Consider the following 24,646-nt stretch of genomic DNA (forward strand, 5'->3'; position numbering starts at 1 on the left):
GTGAATTAAAACAAAACTATATATTAATATCATTAAATTTGGTAATCCATATCCATTTAATTACTTATTGCAGAAAGTTGAGCCAGCAATAGTTGAGGAAGCAGAATTAGAAAAAGAGTCACATTCACTATATTTGATCATTTTGTGTACTAGCTACTTCTTTTGTTATTTCTTCGGGAAGGAGTAGAGACACACAAATTAGGAATTGCTTTTAATTTAAACTCCTCTATCAATTATTATATTCATATTGAGCCCTCAATTAAACCTAGTTCACATTAAGGGGAAGCGTTCTCTTACAAGATTGTTTCAATATCCAAGATCAAACTCGAGACTCTTAATACTCATCCCACCAAAATCCTTGTTGGTCTCCCTGTCATGCTTCATTGTTTTGAATTTGGTGACAAAAAGACCTTTAATTATTTTCAAATAGATTTCGGTAACTTGGACGGTTCACACAATGTGGGGTCAAGGCCCAAATGCACATTTAGGACATATGGTACGTAGGTTCAACTGAACTCATAACTATTACTATCCATTTGAACTATGTTTACGAAAAAAGAAAAGAAATAATCATTGGGCCGGCCAGATAGCCAGAGTTGAATAAGAATGCAGAGAATAGTAGATACAAAGCAACTTCAAACAAGTAACGTGGGTAGCATCTATCAATAATCAAGACTGCAACAAATACAGATTGGTCTTTGCAATAAGCAAGTTTTTCGGTTTCTCCTGCCCCATGGCATCTGATGTTTTCACTGAAAATCATTTACAAACTATTAGAGACAGCTCCCAAATCAACAAATGTATGCTAGGAATTTATAGACAACTTATTCATGTAAATCATAAATGTACAGTAAATAATGCAGTTTTTAAAGCAGATGAACATACAGTAAAGACCCGCATACAACTTATATAGACTATTTGCGGCTCTGAGTGAAAAACATAAGCACATTGTTCTATAACTTATAACTGCTATGTTTGGTAGATCAATGAGGTTGATGTCTTCAATATATCTGAAGATTTTCATGTTACATCATCGTCTGCAACACTACCAATGTTCAGACTTCCAGGAAAAAGAGAACAGGGCACAGAAAGGTAGGGAGTATGTGAATGAATCCAGTTGTACTAAGAAAACAAATAGGCCACATAACCATGATATCCGACACCTCATCTCCAAGAAAACATGGTGAATGATTACTTCATAGAAATTAACTATATATAGGATAGCAGCGAGTCCAAAAAAGAGTGGGCACAAGCAAAACACTGTGCTTTTGGCACGAAAACATGGGAATTTGACACTATTACATTCTGGAAATTAAAAAAAAATCATACTGGATGCAGTTGAAAGCATAGAGACAAGTCCAACCTCAACGTAGAGTGCAGAACTGGAGAGGCTCAACCAACCATTGTTCGCTTTCTTCCTCTTTGCCTCACTAAAATAAGTTACAAAAACAGAAAGAAACCATCGGAATTAAAACCATGCTATTTCTTCTTTCTGGGAATAACAAGGTAATACACAGAAAGGGACATGTATGAAGAGTCGGCAGCACCTTCGGCTAGCTTGTTCAAGGTTGATGACCACTGCTTTGAGGACTTCCTATATGCAGCAAGTATCCGGTCCATCTGCAATAACCATATAAGCCATACAAGATGAATATGAGAAAAAGAGAACCGAGAGAAGTAAAGAACATAATGACATAAAAAATATTGTTTCTGAGAAGAGGTGCATGTTTTCCGCAATAATATGATCACATGACACAAATCATATAATGCCCAAAGGCAAAAGGAAGATTAATTTTAAAGAAGAAATTAACATCATTTGCCTGAAAGAAATTATAATTTTAAAATGAGGGAATAGAGAAGAACAAAAAGCTTCAAACAGCTTTATACATGCCTCTAATTCACAAAGCAGTAGATATGACGGAGCTTACCACATTTCCACAAGAAGAGTGCATAGAGAGTAAAGCACGTTCTAGTACATATAAATCAACTGCTTTATCTTCTGGAAGAGTTGAAGTAAAGCTTAGACCAAAGTCAATCAGCACCTGGAGAAAAAGTATCAGGTGATAGACAAATAAACGCATTGAGGGTGACTTAAGAACTTCATCCTCCAAAACCAAGAGAAAAAGGCAAATAAAGAAAGAAATTGAAGACAAAATCAATCATGAGAGCTAGCGGAACATTCTAAAAGAGAGAGAAAAAGTTCACCAGCTGATTGGCAGAACTCCTCAGTAACATGTTTGATGTTGTCAAATCGCCATGGACTAGGCCACCATCGTGAAGTTTTCCAATAGCATTACCAATCTGTGCTGTAATATCAGCCATCTGTTCTTCGTCAACTCCAACTAGTCCAAAGCCAAGCAATATATCTTTCACAGAAGGACCTTCAACATATTCGAAGGTGAGAGTATGCATAACAGTGTCAACAGCATACAACACTGGAGTAACAACACCAAGCCGTCTAGCTTTTGTCATGCACCTTGCCTCCTGTGCCAAGATTTCAATATTTCTTTAAGCAACACAAGGTTTAAGAAAGATTAAAGGAAAGAGTAGGTATCATTTATACCGACCGCATTCAACCGTTTAAGAGTGAGCTTTGAGTCCAAAGTTGGATGCCTGTATTTCTTTGAAAACCGTTCCTTGATAATACACCTTCTACTACCCACAAATGTTGACTCAAATACCCTCTGATATCCTCAACAGAGAAACAAGATAAAATGTTACAGAAATTCTAGAGTCAACAACTACTTGCCATCAAATGAACATTGGTAGAAACAGTAGTACAAATTATTATTAACTCATAAACTATACAAAAGACACACGCACATGCGAAATCTTTCCAAAAGAAAATGAGAGAAAAAGATCAGAAATATTACAGGAAAGTTTTATAGAAACACAATAGTGAATTAAACATAAACTCACAGCCTCAGCTCCTTGCTTGATTAAAACCAACGATCCATCACTTCCATCTGCCTTGATTTCCATCTAAGTGAGATCTCCAATTAACTTCGGGTGCAAAAAAATAAATAAACAAATAAGTAAAAACTAAAAAGAAATGGATAACAAATCTTTAGGCTTCCGTGAAACAAAGTTCTTTAGCTCTTCCACAATTCAAGTACAACATGAAAATTGCATGCAAAAGAATGCTTAGGAAATTCTTTGGCATCCAAGAGGGTTCGCTTACGTTGGGAACCATAAGGTCTAAGGTTCAAATCCAATCGAAGGCAAAAACACTGGTTGAATCCTGTCCATCTATCCAAGCCTTAGTGGATAGAGTTACCCAGTACCTATGCTGGTGGGGGTGGCAGATACCACATGGAATTAATAGAGGTCCGTTACCCAGTACCTATGCTAGTGGGGTAGCAGATACCCCATGGAATCAATCGAGGTCCGTGCTTTAGACACCATAATTATTAAAGAAAATAAATAATTTGATTTACACAAAGGTCCTTCTGTGAATTTCTATTTTCTTTGTGGAGGATTAAGGCAAAAGGTTAGTAGGTAGCCGAATCCTGTCACATTTCATGTGGTAGAAGCCTCCCCTCTGTTCTCCTTATTTGTAATCATACTTAGGAATCACATGTTTTCTTTGTTCTTCACTGTTTATTTTTATACCTCTTCTAAATAATTTATTTTATCAAGAAAAGAGACTAAGCTACCATTATAGCTTAAAATAGAGGGAAAATATTTTTTGTTGAACTGTTGTTTATTGTAGCTAAAGGAAAGCTTCAATTTTTACAAGTATAAAACCCAATTTGTAGCATCACCAAAGCAGTAGCAGCAGAATTTGGAGATAAAAACGCGGGAAAAAAAGAGCAAAAACAACCATGAACGAATTATGAAAACTGAAGAGCAATTTGTGAGTTTTTAGAATAGTGAAAGACACCTTTTTGCCGTTGAAGATAAGCAGCGCCGCCACCACAAACCGCACAGCTTCGGACAGTATGAGTGAAGAAGAACGACAATGAAGTCGCGGTTAAGGTTTAGCAGATTTGGGAATTTGGTCCTCAGGGTTTTATAGAAGTGATAAGTTTGTCCTTAATAAACCCAATGGCTCATCTTTTGACTAAAGTAAACACATAAATGTCAAAAACACATTTAAATTAATTTTTTTTTAGTTTCATATTTAAATTATTGAAAGTGTGAGTTTCATATCTAAACTATCACTTATTAGTTTGAGAAACACACATCAGTAGTGTGTGTAATCCATTATCTCTTTTATTTGAAAAAACCTTAACACATGGCTAGAGATGTTCACGGTTTAGATAAAAACCGATCCAAATCGATAAATAAAACTGATTTTATTTGGGTTTGGTTTGGTTTGATTTGGTTTTAGATTTTTGAAAACCGGTAGTATTTGGTTTGATTATGATTTCATTCGAAAAAACTGAAGAAATAACCGAACTGAACCGATGAATTATATACATATATTTTATTAATATACATACTTAATATATTGTTTTTATAAACAATTTTAAAGATCTTATATATGTTTTCATTGAAATTTCTTTATACTTTACTTATTGAAAGCAAGAATATTATCCAAGGTGAAAACATTTATCTTATTGATTTCATGTATATGAGTGTCTATGACAATCTTTGTGGGATTGAAAATGTTATTGTCTCTTTCTTTTAGGCTAATATAGTGAATTTTAAAGCTTTATTGATAGTAAATTAAATGATCGAAAGTTCGGTAATTTAAGTCATTCTAACTATTTTTTGTTTTGAATGGATTGTTGTCACTTTTTTCACATTTTGAATGAATTGTTTCTTTTATTTTTGTGTATGGTTAATAATCGAATAACCGAACCAAACCAAACCGAAACTGATAAATGTATATTATATTTGGTTTGGTTTTGATAATTTTAAAACTGATTAAGTTGATTTAATTTTGATTTTGACCAATAATCGATCCAAACCGACCCGTGAACACCCCTACACATGACATTTCACATGGATAAAATATTCCACCTTAACGAAAACTAAATAATAAACTATTAATATTAATTAAAAAATTAAAGATTAAATTATTACGATCCCAAAGAATATAATTTTTTTTTAAAATAAATTATTTTTCTTAACCCCACTCCACCACCTCCTNCCCCCCCCCCCCCCCAACAACAATGTTCGTTCGTCTGTACTTGTTTTTTTTTTAAAAAATATTTTATTTAAATTTTAAAATCATACCCCCCACCCACTCACCCACCCAAAAAAAAATTTGATATTATTTTATTTTTAAAAAATAAAAATTCTACCCATCCTATTTAACCCTCCGTTCCTAATTTATTTTTATTTTTTACATTTTTCTTGTTTTGTGTTAGATATGTACATAAATATTTTTAGCAATTTTTTCTACTTGTGTATCGAATATTAAGTAAATAAAATTTTTATTTTAAAAAAAGTCTTGTGGCGGCAAGTACATTTTTTTTTCGATATGTTTATATCTAACACAAAACGAGAAAAAAATGAAAACGGAGAGTTAGGTGGAGTGGGTAGAATTTATTTTTTATTTTTTAAAAATAATATCTAAATTAATATTTGAGGGGGAAGGGGTGAAGTAAAAAAAGTTAGAAATTTAAACCAAAAACACTAAAAAAAAAGGCGGAGGGGGGGGAGGGGGCGCATTAGAGGAAGTGATGGATTTGGGTAAAAAAAATATTTATTAAATAAAATATTATTATATTTTTGGATAATAATTTTTTAATCTTTAATTTTAACTAATATTAATAATTTATTTAATTTTTGTCAAGGTGTAATGCTTTATCCATGTGGTTTGTGATGTGACAATATTTTTTTAAATAAAAGAGAGAGTGTATTACACACACCATGATGAGAGTGATATAAAAGAGAGAGGTGTGTTTCTCAAACTAATAAGTGATAGTTTAGGTATGAAATTCACACTCTCAATAGTTTAGGTATGAAATTAAAAAAGAAGAATAGTTTAAGTGTGTTTTTGACACTTATCTCTAAAGTAAAAAGAGAAAATGTCATAAATTGTTTTTTGAATTAAGTCTAAAATGAACCCTTAACTATAGGTTTAGCAGATTTAATCTTTTAAATATTCAAAAGCTTATCCGCTTTGACTTTAACCATGCACTTACCAGTTTTAGTATTTTAAGTATTTAAAAACTTTTAGTTTTGATCTCTTAACTATACACTTATCGATTTTAGTCCTTTAAGTATTCAAAAAGTTATCAGGTTTGATCTTTATCCATTTTTTTTATACAAATAGCTTAGATTTATAATAACAAAACTTTTCGTGAAGTTAAATCTTTAACTCATTTTTTAAGTTGTTTAGATTTGATCTTATTACTCAAATTTCTCTATGTAAAATAAAATGAATAGAATAATAAATCATTTTATTTAACAAAAAAAAAAGTTGCATCTACCATTTAATAAATTTTAATTCTGAAAAATTTTTAAAAAATCTTTCAATAAAGTCGTTGGAGTACAAATTTTGAATTTAACAAGTAATATTTTTTTATAATAACGTTTAGCATCTTCAAGTCATTAATAGCAATAAAATATGCTTCATTTTATCGTCCTTTAAATACAATTATAACTTATTTTTTTTTTCCTCCTGAATTTTATTTTGAATCGTTGAGATTAAGGTTCTTTTCGTAAGAATAAGTTGAAGAAAAAATAGTGAGGATAGAGAAAAACAACTGAAAAATGAATGCTAAATGATTTAATTTTTTGAGATATGGATTCCGTTAACATAAACCTAAAGAATTTTATATAAAAAATAGACAGAGAGCAAATTTGATAAATTTTTAAATAGTTAAAAGAGTAAAAGTGTAAAACCGATAAATGTATAAATAAGAGATCTTTTGAATAGTTGAAGGATTGAAACAAAAATATAATTAAAAAACCATTTTAACCCTAGTCCTAGTTAAGGGACTATTTATGTCACTTTGTCAAAGTAAAAACAAAAGACAGTAAAGTCGACAAGGAAGAGTTTGCATTTTAGGTGCTGTGTCGAAGTTTTCGTTGTAACAATTAGAGTGCGTAAACACAATCGGTGGATGGCTCCTCTAAAGAAATCCAAGAAAGATTCTAACAAGTTGAAGAAAATCAAAGCCAAAAACAAGAAAAACAAGTCCATCAACATTGTTCCTGTTGAGAACAAAGGAACTGAATGCGATTGGTGGGATAGTTTCTGGCACAAGAATTCATCAACCCCAGGTCCCTCTCTGCTCAAATTTCCATTCTTTAACTACATTTTCGCAAATCGTATTGGTTTCCCGATTCCATTTGACTTGTTAAAGCTCTGTAAGACTTTACTTAAGACTTCCATTGGGGTGTTGGTAAATGTCAAGATTGGATTTTTAAGCCTGATTTCTGCAAATTTAGTGCATTATTTTAACCCCTTATTTGTTAAATTCGCAAAGCACTCAAGGGGATTCACATATATAGAATAAAAGAATTGTTTTTGACATATCTAAACTGTGTAATTTTGACACCCCCTATGGCTCCGCTCCTGCGCCAGGTTGAAGGGTTGTGTGAAAAATAGTCTGATTATTTATGTTGTTAATTCTAACTAGTTTAATTTACTGCATTTATCTCTGGCTTCTGTATGCATAGCATACTTGAAGTCAGGTCTCTAAAATAGGAAGAAAAGAGGTTACTTAAGACTCCTGTTATAAATGATCTCTCTTAAAAGTCTAATTTATTCTGGTGAAATCCAAGGCGTTGTAGGTATTGTCAAAGGCAGAACTTCTACATTGGAAATGCAGGAGCTGTTATAGTTAGGATAATAGTTAATCATTCTTAGGTTTGTAATGTGATTGTTGTCCACTTGTCCTTAGCAAAATGAAGGTTTTCCCGCTAGATTGACTCTAATTTCAACCCACGTACGTAAGTTTGAGAGATTCCGATAGACTGGAGTTGTATGCTAGGCTGTTTTATGTAACAACAGTGTCTTATTTCTTTTTTATTTTTGCAACTTTTTCCTATAAGGTCATTTTGGATATTTTTCTTTTTTCTTTTTTGGACTCTACGTTGCAGGGATTAACTCACTCTTATACCTTATATCTTGCAGGTTCTGGTGTACCTAGTGATGAAGAGGAAGGTTTCAAGTATTTTTTCCGTGCTTCCAAGAAGACTTTTGATTACATATGTTCACTTGTAAGGGAGGACCTTATCTCAAGACCTCCTTCAGGTCTGATAAACATTGAGGGAAGGCTTCTTAGTGTTGAGAAGCAAGTTGCGATTGCATTGAGAAGATTGGCTTCTGGTGAATCCCAAGTTTCAGTTGGGGCATCATTTGGGGTCGGGCAGTCCACTGTGTCTCAAGTTACCTGGAGATTCATTGAGGCATTGGAAGAACGTGCAAAGCACCATCTTAAGTGGCCAGAACCTAGTGAGATGGATATAATCAAGTCTGAGTTTGAACAATCATTTGGTTTGCCTAACTGTTGTGGAGCAATTGATGCAACTCACATTATAATGACTCTTCCTGCTATTCAAACCTCAGATGATTGGTGTGATCAGGAAAGCAATTACAGCATGCTTTTGCAAGGTATCGTGGACAGCGAGATGCGTTTTTTAGACATAGTGACAGGATGGCCTGGGGGCATGACCACTTCAAGGCTGTTCAAGTGCTCTGGATTTTATAAACTCTGTGAAAGTGGTGATCGTTTAAATGGAAATGTCAAAATGGTGTCTGAAGGAGCAGAAGTTAGAGAGTACATTCTAGGAGGATTTGGTTACCCTCTTCTTCCATGGCTTATTACACCTTATGAAGGTGAAGACCTCTCGGATCCTATGCTAGATTTCAATGCGGTGCATGAGACTGCAAGTTCAGTTGCAGTAAAAGCCTTCTCACAATTGAAGGGAGGTTGGAGAATCCTTAATAAGGTTATGTGGAGACCTGATAAACAGAAACTCCCAAGTATCATCCTTGTGTGTTGTTTACTTCATAATATTATCATTGATTGTGGAGACAAATTACATCCTGACGTTGCCGTATCTGGTCATCATGACCCAGGATATGAGGGACAGAGTTGCAAGCAGATCGAATCAGTGGGGAGATTAATGAGGGGCAAATTAACTCAACACTTACAGACTACCAAAAAAGAAGGCTCAATGAAGATGATCGTCTAACACTGCATTGGAAAAATTGCGGTGATTTTCTTATCACGGGCATATCTTTTCCAAGGAAATAGAGGGCCGTTTCAAAAACTTTTGTTTCAAACCATGCTGAAGATATAAATGGAGTTCAGGTACAAGATCTTTCTGAATGTAGAAAAGGGTGTTTCATAGTCCTTGAATATATGTGAAGACTTACCTTTCATACCTAACAGTTTCACATGTCATTTAGGTAAAAATCTTTCTACATTATTCTAATCATCACTCTTTTTCTTTTTTTGTTGTGACATATGGCCTGTCCTAGATTATCTGCATTTAACTAGAGACTTGAATCAACTGTCAATAATAATGTAAAGTGGAATTACCCTTATTTCATCCAGCATTTTAAGCCTTGATATATAGGAAGTTATGCTATGTCATGAACCATTTTCAGGCTTGCCCAATTCCTGTAGGGATATGTAATATCTTAAATCACATAATTTTTTGACAGGCAACAAGCCGGTTATTTTGATTCAGGATATACCTGCTGTGAGTTTTCACTTTATAGGGCCTCTTAGAGGTATAAACTCTTAGAAGTGCTTTTGATGTTGATTAGTTTTGGTTTAAGAATACTTTTTAGTAATAGCTGGCTCTTTATAAGTTACCAAATGCAATCACCCCTTCATAGTTCACAGTCTATTATTAGCCATCTTCATTTCTTCGCCTTTCTCCCCAAAGTGGATGTCTCTGTTAAATGCCTGATATTGAGTTATGGCATAACAATGAGACTAGTACGTCATACGTGTAATTTCATTGAACTCACAAATATGGAAAATCAAAACATGGCTCCCAGAGAATAGATAAATATCAAAACTAATTTATTTTTGCTAGTTGAAATAGTCATGGCACAAGTTGCAACTGGCTTAATGAGATCTCTTCACCAAAGCAACTAGATAAGGAAGAAACCTTAATGTCCCTTATCAAAAAAAAAAAAGGAAGGAAGAAATCTTAATGTGAATGGCCTAAGTCACATAGGAGGTTATCACGTGATAACTTAATGAAGTAATTGTAGCATGTGAGTGTACGTCTTTTACCATGCGATAACAACCCAGCCAAGGCAGCTAGTCACCACCTCGGTAGGAACACATTAGTGAAGTTCTTAAGCCTTTGGTGCAGAACGAGCTACATTTTACAAAATAATTCGGCTATTTGATCTCAGGAAAGAACACTATGATGTGAAACCGAAAGTTATTCAGTGTAAACAGTTTCATATGCTAGTCATAAGTTTATAAAAATTCTTGCACGGAGCCAAAGATATTGAATACACATAAAACTGATCCTATAATGAAAAACTGAACATTTACAGATCATTGCAGGTAAATAATCATTCTTAAAATAGGAGCACATTATTTTACAAAATGTGGGAGATAAATAAAACCCCTTCCAGTTTATCTATGGAAGAGTACTGCAGCAAAATCTTGGCTCCTTTAAGCCAAACTATGATATGCTGCATCTTTACAAATTAAGATGCACACATGAACCACTAAAACAAACACTGTTCTATAATACTAATAATTAATTTGTAAGTCAAACATTGTTGCTCCATTTTTGCGAACCATCTTCTGAAGATATTGGTTTGCAGGAATGAAGCATGAAGTTGCATGCTTCCACTGCTTCCCCTACTGTTAGGAACATCCATTCTTGTCCTAATGTTTCTATGAATTTGGACTTGTTCAACTTCTTCATCACCTCTGCTCCTGGATTCGCCAAAACGAGCTGCAATTCCACAAAACCACACCATATGTTAGAGGACCGTGACAGTGTAATAGAACTTTTGCACTTAAAAAATAACAAGTAGAATTTATTTTGTTAATGTTAGTGTGGTTAGAATCCCATGTTGGTTGGGAAATGGTTGTTGGTTTGTTTATATGGACTTGGGTAATCCTTTCCACACGAGCTAGTTTTTAGGATTGAGTCAGACCCAAATGTCATGTTTTTACATGGTATCAGAGCTCTCGGTCCACGTTCCAAATGGGGCGGGAGTGGGGGTGTTTGAGTGGATGAGTGGTTTGCTTATATGGACTTGGGCAATCTTCCCCTCATGACCTAGCTTTGGGAGTTGAGTTAGGTCCAAATGTCATATCTTTACGGTTAACATAGTTATAAATAAGAGGCCAACCTTGAGATCTCTTCTATCAAGATTTTTCTTGACCTCTTCAAACATGCTAATTCCACTTGTATCAATGTTACCAACAGCTGCACATCAAAGAATTTAGGCTGTCAGTGTTGCTCAAATTCAGTTTGATCAACTGCCTATGTTATTTACTGTTTTTTTTCTTCTTCGAATTAATAGACACAACGTAAATGAACTAACCTCCCATATCAAGTATAACATACTGCAAAGTTGTTTCTCCTGAAGATTTTAACTTGTCTTCCTCGTCGTCAATCCACCTTGAGATCCTATAACAGGAAATTGTTAGTATTTGTAGAAAGAGATTATTGTTGTTGTATACGGACAAATGCAACTTGGTAGTATAATACATATAAGTTAAATTGTTACCTCTCTCTTAAATAGCTTGAGTTAGTGAAGAAAATAGGAGCTCCAATGTCAAGTATGAGAACTCCGGGAACGTTGTTTGTATTTGGATATTGCTCCACATTTCTGTAGATCATAGAATTGGGGATATTACCAAGTACTAAAGTCCTTGGCCTTGCTACAGAAAGTAACACCCTTAGCAATGATAAGCCAACCTGCATTTGCATTAAACAAAAAGAGTTAGTATCTACTAGGTTAAGTGACGTAATACATTAGGAAGTAGTAGTAGTACTACTACTTACAGCCATGACTAAGCCAATTTCAATGTTGCCAAAGACAACACCAATGTATGCACTCATGCAAACTAAGAAGTCGAATTTGTCGACATGCCAGAGATGAATGGCAGCATTATAGTCGATGAGTCCGAGCATGGCAGCAATAATAATGGATGACAACACGACGAGAGGAGTGAAGTGGAACAATGGCGTTAGCAATAGCAACGTCACCATCACAGCCAACGCCATGACAATGTTTGATACTGCTGTTTTGCATCCTGCGTTGAAGTTCACTGCTGATCGCGAGAATGGCCCTGCACGCACGCACGCACGCACATTCATTTATTTTTCACATAATCAGCGAGAGTTTAACTTGTATACGCTAATAGCCTAGACTATCAACATGGAAAACAATTACCTATTCACATTTTGACAAGGAATTGTCTTGTGATTCCCCCCACCCACCCACCCAAACCTCCAAAGCACTTATAAAAAATGAAATGACCCACAAATTGTGATTCTCTTTTCCGATTAATTCCATGTTATTTTAGTGGACAAATTATTCGGTACACGTCTGTCAGCAAGTATGGTAGGTTGGGGATTTCAATCGGGTCATATAATCACATGGGGTATATGGGCCCAAGTGACACAAAAATTGATACTAGTCCAAATCAAAATAAACTTTCGGCCCATTACCTTTTAGTTTACTTATTACCATTATCCCCTATAAGTTTTACAAATCTTCAAAATCCCTCATTTTCGCATATCAGATTAGTGTATCATGTATAAAATGTACATTAGATTAGTGTATCATGTGTAAAATGTAATGTATCTTACTTAACGATTAATGTATCTCGCGCATCAGATTAATGTATCAACACTTATATTATTGTATCCGTTTGAGGGATTTCTGTAGTTATAAACTTTTAAGGGATAAATTGTAATTTTGCCTTAAAAGTATGTGATTTCTGTAATTTGCCCAATAAATAAAAGAGTATAAATTTTAGGAATCACATAGTTTTAATATGAAATTACAATTTAAAGGATGCTAAAAAGAAGGATAATGACCAAGTCAAAATATGACATAGGAAAATACCAGTAGTGAGGTAACAGGAAGTGCATGAGCCAACGATGTTCATCATCCCAAAAGCAATCATCTCTTTGTTACCATCTATATGGTAATTCTTGAACATTGCAAAACTTCGACCTACTGCTATTCCTTCCTGTACACACGATTTTGTATTACTATCGAATCATTTAAAAAATAACTATAAATAGCATAGTAATATATAAATAATATTGCCTGACAGTTGAGTGCACTAAGTTTTTTTAATTATGCGGAAAAACCATACCACAATAGTGTTATGTTTGTAGTGAAAAACAATGCATGTAGCAGATGGAAACAAATAAAGAGCAGCTTACAGCAAGGGCAATGACACCCGTGACTATGCCAGTTTTGATAGCCGTTGTCATATATTTCGATCCAAACGACAGATCCATTATTGATGGTGGATTTATCCCTTTCTTCAGCTCTCCAATCTGTAACATTTTTTTAAAAAAATGTATATTATTCACATAATGGATGACATCTATATATACTATGCAATTTATTTTGCGCTCGGGATCGTTTTGGGATTAACTAAATTATATGGGATAACGTATTCCATCATTAAGCTATAAATGATGGGATAAATAATCTCATGACAACCTAATACCTTCAACCAAACAGAGAGAGAGTAAAATAATCTTACATTTTGGATCTCAACAAGCTAAGCCGCAACCCTAAAGTTCTCATATTACTCTATTTAGTACTACGATTGAAACCCGTGAGTGACAAGACACAAATGAAAACACTTATTTATTGTCGTTTTTTTGTCTTTGAGTGCGACCAATAGGACAAACGACTACAGCTATCATCAATCAGAAGCGTCTTGTTCATGTGCTGATAACTAATGTCTAACCAATTGCAAGTCTCTTGTTCATGTTCATGTTTTATGTACTTACACAAATGTATTTTTACTAATTGGTACTCCATATATAGCTATAACAACTAACTGGTAATTAAGATATATAGTAGAGAATCATAACTTTTAAAAATTCTTACCACAGCAACACCGTGTTTTTCAGCATGCGTTATATAAACGAGAATAGTTCCCAATATGACAGACGTCAATGGCGCCATTGCTGATACCCAGAACAGCTTTGGTCTCTTCTGGCTCTGCATGCATCAATCTTATCTCCGTTAGTATATTAATTAATGTCCATTTTTTACTACTATAAAATATATATAGTAGCACTAACTATTTTTTAAAAAACAAAATATGAAATTAAACTTTGACGAAATTAAGGACAATTTCGCTTTAATTTGTTAGCTTTTTTTCGGAGTGGGAGTAGGTGTTAAGTGGAGGAGGAAATTAAAGTCATGATTGTCTATAAATTACATTTTTTCGGAAGACTAAGGAAAATTTGTTCTATTTTGCATCATATCCACATTGGAGCTTAATTAATCTATATTCATGTCAGGTAAGACCCATTCAAGCAGGAATATATTTTTTATATCCAAAAGATATGAAAAGGTAATTGGGGATTGCAAGTCGTAAGTGTTTCAACTTTTAGTAGACTGCTTTTGAGTTGTGGATAGTCAAAAAGGTAATGAAAGTCAGTTTGTGTATGCTTACCAAAAATTTGGCGAGCATCAAGTAGAAAAGGAAACAAAATCCCAGCACCGCACTTTCCCATCGCCACTGCAATTAGTTATTTATATCAAAATCATATGATCAGTAAGAAAGTAGAGTAAAAAATACTATAAGCGAACAGCCAGAAAATAATCTGAAAATTGTACTACTATTAAAGAATATTCACTTTAGATCAACTCAAATCCTATTAGTACACTATAAAGTTTGATACGATAAAGAATAATAAATCGAAAAAGCTACGTAGTATATATTAGTAAAATCTAAAAATTCAAATAAATTTAAAATCTTAGGTCCGATTTAGCATAGAGGACATGTGACATAGAGATTGAGAGAGGTACCGCGTGAGTTTGTGAAAATACAGAACGTAAGACAGAGACAACATCAGTGGCATGAGTAAAATGTTCAAGACCAAGTATTCCTTTTAATTGCTGGAGTATCACTACTGTAGCTGCTCCTCCCATAAATCCCACAATTGTTGCATGTGATAGAAAATCCACTATAAATCCCAGCCTAAAACAAAACATTCCTTTACTACAATGATTGCATATCTATATATATTTATTTTTACACCATCATTATAATTACACTAATTACCTGAAAAATCCGAGTGCTACTTCGAATAACCCGGTGAAGAAAGTGGCAGTGAAAGCAAGATGAAGATAAAGTGTTGGATTTTCAGCAGGGTTAACTTCAGCTCCCAACATAGAAGCCATCAGAAGAGATCCAACAGCAACTGTTCCCACTGCTAAATCTCTTGAACTTCCCATTAATGCGTACACTAATGGTGGAATAAAACTTGAATCTGCACAACCAAAATATATAAATAAATAAATAAATTTACTACTACGAAAATTCACACGTATAATTAAAAGATGACATACATAGGCCAAGTATAGGTGGCAAGTTCCCCAGCTTAGCATAGCTTATTCCTTGAGGAATAGCAAGACTAGCTATTGTTATTCCAGCAATAAGATCTGCTTTGAAGAAACCAAAATTGTATCTTGAACCCCATTCAAAAATTGGAAAAAAATATTGAACTCCAAGTATAAATTTTCTCAAAGGTTTTTGGTTCTTGAATTGCTTAAGTGGATCATCTGGAAATAATGTTTCCTTCACTGTATTTTTCAATGACTTGAAAAAAGGCTGTGGTGGAGGAATTTCAACTCTGTGTATCCCTGTGTTTTCTCCATTATTATTATTCATCATTGATGGGTATCCATAATTATCTGCGTTACCCATTTTTTTTTTAATTTATATGGAATGGATAAGGACTTAATTCTGCAAAGCTTTGAAAGAAAGAATTTTGGTTGGAGTGAATAAAGGATAGTATATCGGTTGCTTTATATAGAGAGGTATATATGTTAAAGGACTGTTTCACACCTTTTTTCTAGTGGGCTGCAAGGGTATAATTCTTTCTGTATTTCTATGTCGTGGCCGAAATATCGTGGGATAATTAACATACGATCATACCTACAAATTACAAATAAAAAGAAAAATAATACAAGAATTTAGCAAGATTTGACATTACTTTAGGATTTGATATTGATAGTCAATTACTTTAGTTCATATCTAAATAAAATTTGTAATCAAGATAACATTAAATATATTTTTTAATTATTTTTTTCATATGATATTTAATATTTATATTAAAATCTAATTATATTTGTATTCTAAATAAAATTCTTTCATGAAAATTATGCTTTTAACATGATTTTTTCTATTTTCAAAAATGGAAGATATCCTTTTTGTTTTAAGCTTCAACCGCCACAAAGACAGCTATCAAACTTTTACTACTGATTTTTTCCATTTTGTCTCCCTCCCTAACACCAGGAAGCAAAGTGCTAGTAGCTGACGTATTTTAATTTTTTTACCAAAAAGAAGAAAAAAGATTTACTTAATGATGTGTGCTTTAGTTTTTTGCTCCAATTCCATTTTGACACTTAGCTAGTACATCATTGGGTTTACTTTTCTTTTTTCGTAGATATGTTTTGAGTGTTAAACGGAATAAATATATATATGGTCATATATTTAAGACATGTTTATAATTTAGAGAGGATCTTTTTGCATTATTAATCAGATCATACATTTAATTTAGACTACTGATTGAAAAGTTTTTATTTTGATATTCCAGGACCCAATAGCATCATTTCACTCCAGCACACTGAGTGATATTTCAGAAAAAAGAAGGCAGACGACGCAGACTCCGGTCAATAATAAATCAAAAACATTAGTCAAGTAAATATTTATGACATGTTAAATTAAGGACGTCAAATAAGCAGATTAGGCTGAAAATATAAATTAAAATGAAATGAATTAATAAATGAAAACTGAACTGAATTAGACTAAAAAGGAACAATTAATGAATCATAGCTTAATACGCTAAACTCTTTAATGAATTGAGTTAATTAATAAACACGAATTAATACCTAAGTAAAAACTTAAAACAAATTAGGCGAGTTTTGTAACCTCCGTGCTCCGTGTTAGTTATAGTTATTTGCTCCTACTCATTATGCATCACGCACTATCAATTAATCAGCTTTGAACTTTATCAATTAAGCCGCTAATCCTGATATTTTGCAAGTGCTAGTTGTTATTCATCACAATTCAAACTACCACTAAAGCTATCTATGTGAAAAAGGGTAAATTAAGGTGGGTAATAATGCAAAAATATCTAGTAAACCACTTTTATAGTTGTGTTAGTGTGAGTTAATTTTAAAATTATCTACCAAATCACTTCTATAGTTGTGTAAGTGGGAGTTAATTTCATTGATGGTCACTCAGCTTTTACTTTATTGAGTCAAAGTAAAAATTAAGTAATCATTACTAAAATTAACTTGTCAATTTTTCTATCAATTTAATCTGTGCCACTGCGTTGAGAGGTATAAATGATTTTTCACTCTTTAAACAAAAAGTATGAAATAAATGGGGTGTGTATGAGGCTATGCGAGGCGACGCGGATCAAAGATATGCAGACTTCTATAAAAAAAAATAAAAAATTGATGCGGTGTCAGAGAGTTACGCATCTGCGTGGATTTAAACTTATTTTTAATTTTTTTTTATTTGAATCACAAATATTAATAGATAAATCATATATAGATACGATCTATTTTGTATATCAATTTCTAGCATAACATTTATTATTTTCCTTAATATCAACTATATCTCTAAATCTACCCAATATTAAAGAATTGAAAAAAACAAACTAAAATGAAAACTTATATTCTGTTCATTAAATTATCCTCTCAAGAAAATTATACTCTACTCAGTAAATGAGATTCTGATAATGAAAAGAAATGAAGAATAGAATGAGTACTTCTTATTTTATTCTTTCCAAGGTCATTCAATTAGATTCTTCAAGCTAATTATGTACAATTTGATAAGTGATCACTGAAAGAAGCTTTCTCAAGTTTAAAATATTTGAATTCTAACTTTATATTTTTTGCACTACTCAAATCAGTAGATTATAAACGCAGCAGGGGACGAAATAGAAAAAAAAATTATGCAGGGCTGGCCGGAGCTTATATGGATTTATTTGTTCCCCAAATCGCCCTGTTCCGTTTTTTATCCTTACAGATAAAACCTTGAGGAGTCGATCTTCGAATATTACAAAATTTATTTTTCATCTGACGAATAATCCATATGTATTTTTTCACTTTCACATTTTCATATAATTTATTGTGCAATTTGCCTTTATAATTGATTTGAATTTCGTTTGCTTAACTCAAGAGGGATCCGTGACCTATATGGCCATTAAGTTGCGTGTTTGCTTTTTGCAACTGGAATAATATTAATTAAATAACATACTATATCAAGGTGGCATTTGGATGTTTTGGATAATTAATGATTTTATCAAAATATTTGCATCTGGTCTTGTCTATTTACAAACCACGTTTGATTTACTGATCAACAAAACAATATATACGACAAATTCATTAAGAAAAGAAGATGAGAAGACAAATTGCTCAAATTAAGTAACAATAATCCAGTGAGGAAGCTGCAATCAAATTGCTCAAATTAATAGAATAACACTAAAATAGTTTTGTTGGAATATAATTAAGTAAATAAAAGTGTGTGTTTTTTTACTGTTTAAATTTTTAATTGAGACAGACGCACACACTTTAAAATAATATTGAGATCAAATTTAACCGTCACCTATTAATCATATCATATATATATATATATATATATAAAACCTTAGGCCCGCCTACGTGGCACCACCACAAATTAGAATTCTCTTTTAATTTATTTATTTACAAAACTAGTCTTCCCCTTTCATGAAAAGTTGTGATTTTTTTGAAAAATTGTGACTGTTATGAAAAGTTGCGACTTTAATGAAGAGTTGCGACTTTAATGAAAAGTTNTTAAGTAAATAAAAGTGTGTGTTTTCTTACTGTTTAAATTTTTAATTGAGACAGACGCACACACTTTAAAATAATATTGAGATCAAATTTAACCGTCACCTATTAATCATATCATATATATATATATATATATATAAAACCTTAGGCCCGCCTACGTGGCGCCACCACAAATTAGAATTCTCTTTTAATTTATTTATTTACAAAACTAGTCTTCCCCTTTCATGAAAAGTTGTGATTTTTTTGAAAAATTGTGACTGTTATGAAAAGTTGCGACTTTAATGAAAAGTTGCGACTTTTATGAAAAATTGTGACTTTTATGAAAAATTGGGACTTTTATGAAAAGTTGTGATTATTATAAAAGATTGTGACCTTTCCGAAAGGTTGTAATTTTTCAAATAGTTGTAACATTTTCGATAAGGCACGATAAATATTTGTTCACACTACCCTTTGTTGTCTATAAATAGAGGGATTTCCTCTCATTTTAAAACAACGAAAATTCTGAACCTCTTCTTCTTCTTCTTCACAATTAAATATTTGTGTAATGACTCACTGACACCATTGCTTATGTTACAGATTCTGGTATGTATTTTTACAGTCATTAATTTATGCTAATGTTATTAAGGATAAATGATAAGATGTAATGATTTTTATTTTCCTTTACATTATTAATGTTTTTTATTACGTAATCTTATATGTACGATAATATAGTGTTTTATTTTTAATGATTGATAAGTTTTAAGTATGATGCTAAATTAATTTTACTAGTTATTTATAAAAAAAATAAATCACTGACCATAAAAAATAAAATAAATAAAAAACTCGCACATCACATACTCCAACATTACTTTTTGTTTTATTTTTATCTAATATTTGATCGTATTAAAGCTCAATTAATTTCAATTAATTCAATTTATAGGAGTACCTCATAGAACTCATTCGGGGAAGCGGCTCTAAAAGTCCTCAGAAGATGCTTATAGGGACCGTAATTTCACAAGGCATCAATCCCTAAATTTTTTTTTTTATATATTAAAAAAAAGGGCTAGCTAATATGACTCATGCTGCATGAATAATTACAATTTAGAGTATATATAATTATATATAGATTTATTTAATCTCGTGATTCAGAAAAATAAAATATAAAAAGAAAAACGAATCAATGACTTTGACTTGGGAATTCTATGGGAAATGACAAAATCCAACATATATTCTTTTAATATCTTCTTAATATTCCTGATAAGGATTCTTCTGTTTAATTAGGCATTTGGTTTGTCAATAATAATTGAATTCGTTAATTTGGCACTTAAATCCAACTAGACAACTAGACACGAGGCTAGTGGAATTCAGTACAATATTTTACTTTTTAATAATATGTTTTTTTTATATATAAGTTCTTAACTCTATTCAATTCTTGCTTCAAAATTCAAATTAGTCCTCAATATATAGCTAACTATTAAACTAATAATATTTTATTTATAAAAGTCAAATTGTGAAGTGTGAATGAGAGTATGAATGTGGATGAAACTTAATATATAGCTAACTATTAAACTAATAATTTTAACTATTTAATGTCCGAATAAATAGATAAATATCCTAATTAATAATTCAAATACTCATTCAATTTTAGACAATTTAATGTTAAAATATAATAATAGTAAATGAGGCATAAATATTTCCTCCCTTCATCTTTTCCCAACCTTAAATTCTATGTCCTATGAATATTCTCTAAGGTCACTTTTATAAGAATAATAAATAAAATCATCCAGAAATTGCAGAAATTAAACTTGCTTATATATTAAGCCACCATGCATATAGTTTATAGGATACTCTTTGTATGTTTACTTTTTCAATAAATTAAATTCCCTTTTATCAATAAAAGAAGGAAAATAAAATCTTATATAAATGTGATCATCGACACCTCATTATCCGATTACTGCTACTTTATTGCCCTTCATATTAATTAATCATTGTTTTTTTTCCTTTAATTACTTCATTCCACTTAAACTGAAGAGTGCGTTTTAATTTAAGGGGAATATTAAGAATGACTGATTAAATTATTTATAAGTTATACATTAAAATAATCGAAGAGAATCATGAATATTTTGCACTAATTGATGGCCAATTTAAATATTTAATTTATTTTGTTCGTAGAAACGTTATCTTTCTTCTTTTCCAATATCTATAGAATCTAGTAAATCATATTGTATAATACATTATGCATATTGGATTAAGCACGAGAGGACAAGTGAACGTAATTACTTTAAGAATACGAATTAACAACCAACAAAATTTGATAGATAAATAGTAAAAATTATCAATAATGTTATTTAGCAACGGATTAGCACAAATATTTTTAAAAAATGTTAACTATGAAGTACATAACTAATTTTAATTTTTAATTTGTTATAGTTATACATAACTTTGGATAAAGCTTTTGTTGAAGAATGACAAAAGTCTTATATTGGTGGTCAATGAGGTTTGGGCAATCCACCTCCCTTTTGGGGTGTGAGTTAGGTGCAAGACCTAATTTCACATGGTATCAGAGTCAGGTTCCATCTCACCCAATGTTGGGACCCCCCAACAATTAAAATTGATGACGCAACAAATGCTAAGCACAAACGTGAGGTGAGATGTTAATGAGATGAGTGGAATCCTTATAACACTTATACAATCCAGTCCTCCTCCCTTTGAACTAACTTTTGATGAGTGAGTTAGGCCTAAAACCTAAGTTCATAGTTTTGTGGTGACTAATTTTCAACACAATAATCATTTGAGATCATTTTCGATTTTTCACACAGTACTTCAAGTGTTTTAATGCCTATCTTGTCGTGCAGTAAAAATCATTGTAGTTTTTATATATATGTGAGTCAATCATAAGAGCATTATCAAAAAATTCATACCACAAGCTTTTATGTTACTCGGCGAGAAAACAGTACAGTTTTATTTTTAGTTTTATTAGGGCGATTAAATCATTACTACTATTATTTGACCATATGTAATAAATGAGTTTATTTAACAAGAAATATAATTATTTTCAAATATATTCTCCGTCCGCTTTTAATTGTCATGGTTTTTTTTAGAGTCAAACGATAAGAAATTTGACTTATATTTTTCGATGTATTTTTGCATCATATTGATATGCAAAAAATTGCAATTTATAGTACTTTTCATATAGTTTTTAAATATCTAATTTTTTTTATTTATAATATTAGTGTAATCTAATTTGACTTTAAAAATTAGTCAAATTAACTTATGGAAAGCATGATGGATGAAGGGAGTAGAGTATATTATTCTTATTCGAAAAAACTAATGTCAAGTAAAATGGAACGTGGTGTAATAATTCAGTATTTGCAAATACTTACCACACTTTCCCACATGCATGCTGAACTTTAGTACGTATTGGACTTATCGAAATTCTTATTTGAGAATCATTTCAGCTCAAATAATGTTATTCAATCATACATTTCAACTTTGGAATTATTATTTTTTCTGAATTTCAACTAAGTATTATCCAAACACCTACATATATCATCATCGGCCCATGAATATTCATTGACCTAATGATTTCTTTTGCTTGAATTATTTGGTTGACTTTGATGAGACGACCCCTAGCCTTCCCTCCTTACATTTGGTAGGATATATATATTAGAAAAAACATAAATTAGTTATGATATTATTTAATTTTGCTTGATACAGGATTTTCTAACGAATACATATATTAGCTATACACCCTATTTAAGTATTATATAGAGTGTATATAATTGATACATAACAAACCATATTATAAGCAATACAAACTACTTCACAAAGATTATTGATACATGAATAAGCATAATTAAAGACAGAGTTATCCTAATTGATTTACCAAATCAGATAATGTATAAGAACTCTATCGAACGACCATTTGAAAGTGAAAACAGTGATGAGCTCTTCAATTGTGTGAAACGACATTAATAATATTATGAATGGCTAGAGAAATAATGTTGTCGCTTCATTTGTGTGTTTAGTCATATAATTATGGTAGAAAGATCGAGACAGTATACTGTTGTGAGGAGTATTAATGGAGTTAGCAATAAGCAATAATAATAATAATAGTAATATACATGTAGGTAGGAGTGGAAAATAATATTCATTTGTATATGTGTGGATCAAAAATGGAGTGTCATGCATGGGATACAATGACGAAAGAGGGATGTCGACACATTCGATACTATTTCCCAAAAGTTCTCATTAATTATATATATAAACAATATGCATGTATATATACAACGACTAAATACGACTTAGATACTATACAAATTATCAAATAAGTATCAACCTAGCTAGCTAGTTCGAGTCAGGGTGAGCATAAAATGAAAATTATTACCTTTGCTTCTTAGGTAGTGGGGTCTATATATATATAATGGTTAAGGTAATTAGTCTTATTATACGACTAATTAATCAATGACCAGTTTTGATTAAGTTGTAGAAGACTTTTAGTATGTTATTTCAGTAAATATATATATAGGGCTAGAGAATATTATGACAAAGAACATTATATACAAAAAGAAAATTATCCAACAATAACAAAGGTTCGTTATAGATATATTGAACCGTCCAACCGCACCCAACGTAACCACGTGGGGGTGCATTCTTTTTATATAAATAAAAATGGGCGTAGTCGATCGGGGACAAAATGAATATGAAAAGTGGATATTTCAATCGTCATACTCCACTATATATTCTCTTCTCCTTGTCAACATATCCTTTTCACCCACAACTTCACAGTTCGTAAATCCACTTTTTTCAAGCTCCACCCATCGCCTTGTCCATATCCAATTCAATATTGACAATAAAATTTATTTATTTTCGATACAAAATATAAATCTACTTTTTTAATAATGCCGATATGAATAATTATAAATGAATTTATGTATTACTTAGTTATTCACTTATTAGTATGTAATTTACATCCTAACCAATTAGCTGGGAACATAATATTATGCAAGATTTAGTACATATATTATTCATCTCTAAATCAGTTATTATATAACCCTTTAATAATATGAACATTGAAGGTTAGAATCTATAAAATTTAAATTTACTTAATTTTATTCACAACGAGATGAAATCTACGTTACGTTATACCAATGATGGAGCAAATTTGTGGATCAGAAAACATGGTGGTCCAATTAAGGCATGTTTTATGGCTGAAAATGCCATCAACAACCTCCACTGCTATTTGGGACGCATAAATAAGAAAATAGACAACTAATATATGAAATGGAGAAAGTAATAAATTATAAGTGTTGGAGAAATATCATCACAATTGACATATGAAGAAATGTGGGTCGGTCCTAGTCAACATGTGCTCCAAATTTGGTATATCTGGGGATGGTCTCTACTAATGCCATCATATAACAATTTGCTTGGTCAATGATGAATGATCCTGATTAGGATAGCAATAAGTCATGAATAGTCAATTTGGCCTCACTTTTAAAAAATTGCTTCTTTACAAAGTTTTTTTGGAGATTAATATTTCATGTTTTATAAAAACATCTTTCTAAATATTAAAATAAAAATTTGTGTTTGATAAAAAATGTGCATGTTACTATTCAAGAATACTCCCTCCGTATCATACAAGTTGATCACTTTCCATTTTACACGCATATTAAGAATTCAAGATAATTTTACTAATTCACTCTTTATAAAACTTCTTGATAATTTTACAAATGT

The 24,646-nt window shown here is 31.8% G+C and overlaps 3 protein-coding genes across 4 annotated transcripts; 1 reads left to right on the forward strand and 2 right to left on the reverse strand.

Annotated features, from left to right (window-relative positions):
• Positions 1-546: 546 nt before the first annotated feature.
• Positions 547-4,013, reverse strand: LOC125872073 (uncharacterized). Of its 2 annotated transcripts, none has more exons than XM_049552749.1 (8): positions 3,884-4,013; positions 2,920-3,003; positions 2,568-2,684; positions 2,206-2,484; positions 1,929-2,042; positions 1,548-1,620; positions 1,364-1,430; positions 547-752 (listed from the first exon to the last, which is right to left on the reverse strand). In XM_049552749.1, exons 2-7 carry the CDS (start codon positions 2,980-2,982, stop codon positions 1,393-1,395), a joined length of 684 nt encoding a protein of 227 aa, XP_049408706.1. In that variant the 5' UTR covers positions 2,983-3,003; positions 3,884-4,013; the 3' UTR covers positions 547-752; positions 1,364-1,392. The 2 variants fall into 2 exon arrangements, with proteins under 2 accessions (XP_049408706.1, XP_049408705.1); XM_049552748.1 differs by having other exon boundaries at positions 2,920-2,982; positions 3,884-4,008.
• Positions 4,014-6,913: 2,900 nt separating this feature from the next.
• Positions 6,914-9,466, forward strand: LOC125872070 (protein ANTAGONIST OF LIKE HETEROCHROMATIN PROTEIN 1). Its single transcript, XM_049552743.1, has 2 exons — positions 6,914-7,182; positions 8,039-9,466. The coding sequence occupies exons 1-2, from the start codon at positions 7,023-7,025 to the stop codon at positions 9,100-9,102; spliced, it is 1,224 nt and encodes a 407-aa protein (XP_049408700.1). The 5' UTR covers positions 6,914-7,022; the 3' UTR covers positions 9,103-9,466.
• Positions 9,467-10,433: 967 nt separating this feature from the next.
• LOC125872068 (sulfate transporter 3.1-like) lies at positions 10,434-15,864 on the reverse strand. The gene is made up of 12 exons (XM_049552742.1): positions 15,455-15,864; positions 15,168-15,375; positions 14,912-15,083; positions 14,556-14,621; positions 13,982-14,095; positions 13,300-13,416; positions 12,974-13,100; positions 11,905-12,191; positions 11,627-11,817; positions 11,441-11,526; positions 11,246-11,322; positions 10,434-10,842 (listed from the first exon to the last, which is right to left on the reverse strand). The coding sequence occupies exons 1-12, from the start codon at positions 15,810-15,812 to the stop codon at positions 10,654-10,656; spliced, it is 1,992 nt and encodes a 663-aa protein (XP_049408699.1). The 5' UTR covers positions 15,813-15,864; the 3' UTR covers positions 10,434-10,653.
• Positions 15,865-24,646: the final 8,782 nt, after the last annotated feature.

Source organism: Solanum stenotomum, chromosome 8 (genome assembly GCF_019186545.1).
Source record: "Solanum stenotomum isolate F172 chromosome 8, ASM1918654v1, whole genome shotgun sequence".
In the NCBI taxonomy this organism is placed as follows: Eukaryota; Viridiplantae; Streptophyta; class Magnoliopsida; order Solanales; family Solanaceae; genus Solanum; species Solanum stenotomum.